Consider the following 5,202-nt stretch of genomic DNA (forward strand, 5'->3'; position numbering starts at 1 on the left):
TTGGTTGCGTCGTGGTATTACAAAACTAACAATTAGATGCTGGATACCGGGTCTACAAGTAAAAAACACGTCTTTGGTACCAAATAAAAAATATCAAATTCTCGGAAGAGCAAAGCAAAGAAGGGAAACAGTTCTTGAATTTTTATATTTCCCTCCAACACGATCATATCTACAATTAATTGCAATAGCTCCTAAACATAAATCACACCATAAACTAGACGTTAAAGTGGTACTTGAACATTTATTGGTAAGAATTCAAAAAAAAAAACATTTATTGGTACACTGAATTGGTTTTTGTTAAAAAAGTTATTTTGATTATGTGTATCTTTTACACAGTAGAGTTTGTTAGTAATAAATCCAATGCATTAAGAAAATACGCATACAAAATATTAAAAACAAATGCTGTTTTTTCAAATAATAAATAAGATATTTAACCTTGGATTTAAAAAACATGTTAATTAAATTTTAAAATGTTTAAAAATAATACGCTATTTGGTTTTTTAAGGTATTCAATTTTGGATTTTTTGAATAGATAATGAAAACAAGTGTAAAATATAAATATTGGACTACACAAGAACATATTTGCCTACACTAAGACGTTAATTTTTTTTTTCCACAAACAAAAGGACCTGGCCCCACTTCAGGCCCCAACCCTTATTCGGGTTGTTGGGTTACCCCATTTTCGTTACTGGGACTCGAACCGGTGACCTACGGGATACTACCGCATGTGGTCACCGCATGTTGGGTTGTTGGGTTACTAAGACGTTACTCGCCAATCAAATCAAAGCAAACAAGTGATTTTATGAAGATTGGACTATAGTTGACCTTCTTAATCATCAAATTGCTAAGACGTTAGTGGCTAATTAAATTAAAGCAAATGAGTGTAAAGGCGCATGATTATATTATACAAGAACCTATTTACTTGCACTAAGACATTACTTGCTAACCAAACCAAAGCAAACAAGTGACAATATGAAGATTGAACTATAATTGACCTTCTTAATCATCAAACCACTAAGACCTTATTCGCTAATCAAATCAAAGCAAACAAGTGTAAACACGAAATTAGACTTATAAATGTAACATTAATATTATATTTTATGCAATTAATTAATTTATTACTTGTTAATTAAATTCTATAGTAATCATCTATTTAATGTATATGCTAATGGTACACACCGATATGTCATAGTACACTCTTTTAAAGAGAAATTAGAGAAAAAAAATCTAAACCATGTGAAAAATAGTCATTGTTAGGGGTCAAAGTCATATTTATGTAGCTAGTTATCCACTGATGCTTAACTCTAAACGTATGCATATTGCTTGATCTTTGTTGGGTGGAAGTGAAATTTTAATGAGATAATTTCATAAATCTCTCCTAAGGTTTCTGACTATTTTGCTGGCCTCCCTCCAAGTTTCAAAATTTACACTGACTTTCATTGAAATTAATTATCTTGTAAGATTGAAATCCAACCAGTAATTAAAAAGTAATAGAAAAGAGAGAAAAGACAATATTATGATTCCATCACCGTCCCTCATTTGCTATATTATTTAGTTAATTTAATACTAATCCATACATTAAAAAAATACTAAAATTTGTTGTTTATCACTAAAGATCAAATTACATATAGCATTAAAAAATGGTATATCATTCTATTTTTTTTTTACTTAAATGCAATAGCCAAATTACTCTTTTTCAGTTACATGCCTAACATAATAAAAAAACAAATAATCAAAAAAATTTGCAACCAAAACATTATAAAGAGCAAACTTTAATAGCATTAATATTCTTGTCAATATATTAAGTCACAAGGATATTTATGGTGCTACTGAGATTTTTTGGGCTTTAAAATTCACTCTTTATAATTTTTTGGTTGCAAGTTTTTTTTATGATTTGTTGTTGATTATGTTTGATAATGGGTCTGTAGTTGAAAAGAATAATTTGGATCTTACATTAAGTGTAGTGTGTAGAATAATATACTATTTTTTGATATTATCTATGATTTGATCCCTGATAATAAACAGCAAAATTTAGTATTTTTCTTTAATATGTGGACTGGTAGTAGATTAATTAAATAATATAGTAGATGAGGACAATGATAGAATCATATTATTTTCACTCTCCTGATATCACTTTTTAATTGCCAGTTGGACCTAGATGTTACAAGAGAATTAACCACAAGGAAGAATAGTGTAATTTTTGAAACCTAAAGGGTGGCTAGTAAAATAGTTATAAATCTCAAAGGAGGTTTCTAAAATTATCCCAATTTTAGTAGCAACAAAGTTATTATTATTATTTTTTTTTAGGCAACAACCAGCAATAAGGTGTTAAAATCATTAAAAGCAAAGAGCAGACATCAATTCAGTACGAGTAACTGCAAACTAATTTACCGATGAATCCGACATAGTACCGAATAGAACCAGATATTGCATTCTACAACAAATAGGTTTCTCAGAATGTTTGACTTCGTATTTGCAGCAAACTGGTAAAGGCAAGTAAAGGCTGGGCTAAATCTTCATTTTCAACAACACACAGAGAGACCCATCTGTCAATTGCCCAAGCTCTAGTGACCGTACTTCTGGAACTCCAACTCACTGTTATCTAATGGGCAAACCTGGCGTGTCTTGAGCCATCTGCTAATACAGTGGAAGTGAAAAGCATGATTGCAAACACCCCAAGCAACTGTGCATTCCTCGCTAGTAGCACTGGATTGATTAGCTTGACACTCGATGCAAAGATCCATAATATGATTCCTGCAAATTGCACAGTTATCCACCACGATATCCCAAGCCCAAAGAGCGACGGCGTTCCACTTCTTGATCTCGAATCGCTTGGCTTTCTTACCAGAAGTTGAGGTGGACACCGTGGAGGATGAAGGTCCGGCTCCGCTGGAGCCTTCTCCAGCCGGAACCATGGTGACTTCGGTGTCAAGAGATGCCATTGGGTTGGCTCGAAGAGAGCTCTCTTCGCGAGTAGCAACAAAGTTAATTCTGTCAGATCAGTTAACATATGTCAACTCGCTTGCACTATCTCTTGTTCCTTTGTTGCCCCTAATTAAGGGTGTGTTTAATAATTTTACTTAATGCTAAAAATTAATTCATTCAAAACTTCTTTTGAATTTGGCATGTTTGATAAATGAAATATCTTACCACTTAATTTATTAAGTACTATTTAATTTCTGTTCAAAATTTTAGGCCATTTAGGATCTGTTTGATAACTCTACTGCTAAAATTTATTCATTCTGAGCCTTTTGAATCAAGCATGTTTGATAATAGAAATGCCTTACCACTTAATTTATTAAGCATTGCTTAATTTGTGTACAAAATTTTAAGTAAAAATTTTCAGTGAATCTTAGGGTTGGTAATTTTCAACATGATTTGAAAATACGATATGAACCTAATACGAAATTAATATGTTTGGATTGAGACTTCGTGGGTTCAGATTAGAATTGGGTCGAACATGATGAACTCGAAAAAAAAAACAGATCGAATTCAGGTCGCTTATGGGTTGACCCAATAACCCGTTTATGAATTACAATAATTTAATAAATATCAAAATATTTTATCTAACTAAACTAAGTTATTCTCTTTTTTTTTTCCAAAGGCATTAACCACTTAATTCTAAATGAATTTGTTTAACTTGTGTGAAGTTGAAATTGTTATGTTTGGACAAATGATATATTACATTATTTTCTATTTTATAGTATTTCAATTTATTTTAGATCTGGTTTCGGAAAAAATAATTTTACAGTGTTCTAATTTATTTTAGATCTGGTTTGGGATTGTTTTATCGAGATTTTTAATACTTGATTATGTAATTAGCCTTGTGCAAAATTGGTTCTATTAGACAGTGATAAATTAGTAAATTGAAATTATGTTTCAAATCATTCGGGTTGACCCACCCACCCGAAATTTTCGGGTTTAGGTCACGATACCTGAACTATTTTAGGTTGGTGGGTTGTGTTTGGATCAACAAGTTATTTGTTATACCCGAGTCTCGAGCCAACCCATCAACCTATTTCTGACTTGATTGCTATCCCTAGTGAATCTTCTGAATTGACTACCAAGCTATACCTTTCACATATACAATACACTCTCATACTGTTCTTGCACACGATACATGTTTGTTTTCTTTATGTTTGACACGCACATAGACACATACACATGGACACACTCTCTTACAGACAATGCACATATTTAGATACCACCTCTAAATTATTTCATTATTTTCTCTCTCTCTCACACACACACATTTTTCTTTTTCTCCAAACACTCAAATAAATGCAATTCTTTTAAAAATATAAACACAATATTTGTGTGATATTTCAATTCAGTATTATAATCCAGTTAATTATTAAAAAGATATAATTTAAACAATTTAGCAACTTAATGCTTTTAGCAATTAATTTTCAAAATTCAGAATTTTAATTTATCGAATAGGCTCTTCATATATTAAGCACTATTAATTTGTGTACAAAATTTTGTACTCAATATTTTGATATATTACACTTCTCACATATATAACACATTTTCATACATGTTTTAACACAAAGTGTTTAACACAAAGTGCACATTTGTTCTCCTTTTGTTTGACATACATATATGCATGCATACGCACAATGACACATAAATACACATATTTAGTATACTATCTCTAAATTATTTCATTATTCTCTCTCTCTCATACACATACACACTTTTCTTTCTCTCCAAATACACAAACAAAGACAATTATTTTTAAGATAAAAAAATATTATTTGTTCGACATTTCAATTCAATATTGTAATTTACTTAATTACCAAACATATATATATTAATCAATTCAGAAACTTACTATATTCAGTACTTAAATTTTAGATTTTAGAATTCAAATTTCAAACTTAAGTTTTATCAAATAGGCTTTAAGTCTGTAACCAACCAATAGAATATTCCTTATGTTAGCTTCAACTAATTTTTACCATAATTATTAGTCAAATTCATAATGCATCTGCCCTCTCACTGATAACTTAAAAGTCTTACATAGGTTTCAAATGAATATATGCACTAGAATAAGAATAGACGATATCTATTTTTTAGGCAAAATAACTCTTTTCATTAAATAAGGAAGGAACGGTTTCTAATAGCAAGAAAAGTTGCCCTATACAAGCACAATAGAACAAGAACCCATGCTATATGGAGAATAAATCCTATAGCTATACAATA

The 5,202-nt window shown here is 30.6% G+C and overlaps 1 protein-coding gene across 1 annotated transcript; it reads right to left on the bottom strand.

Annotated features, from left to right (window-relative positions):
• Nucleotides 1-2,552: 2,552 nt before the first annotated feature.
• On the bottom strand, nt 2,553-2,958 carry LOC113753894 (RING-box protein 1a-like). Its single transcript, XM_027298170.1, has one exon. It carries the CDS (start codon nt 2,940-2,942, stop codon nt 2,565-2,567), a length of 378 nt encoding a protein of 125 aa, XP_027153971.1. The 5' UTR covers nt 2,943-2,958; the 3' UTR covers nt 2,553-2,564.
• Between the last annotated feature and the right edge of the window lie 2,244 nt (nt 2,959-5,202).

Source organism: Coffea eugenioides, chromosome 11 (assembly GCF_003713205.1).
Source record: "Coffea eugenioides isolate CCC68of chromosome 11, Ceug_1.0, whole genome shotgun sequence".
NCBI lineage: Eukaryota > Viridiplantae > Streptophyta > Magnoliopsida > Gentianales > Rubiaceae > Coffea > Coffea eugenioides.

Excerpts from the sequence above, each read along its gene's own strand:
- LOC113753894 (XM_027298170.1), bottom strand. The coding sequence starts at position 2,942 with ATGGCATCTCTTGACACCGAAGTCACCATGGTTCCGGCTGGAGAAGGC.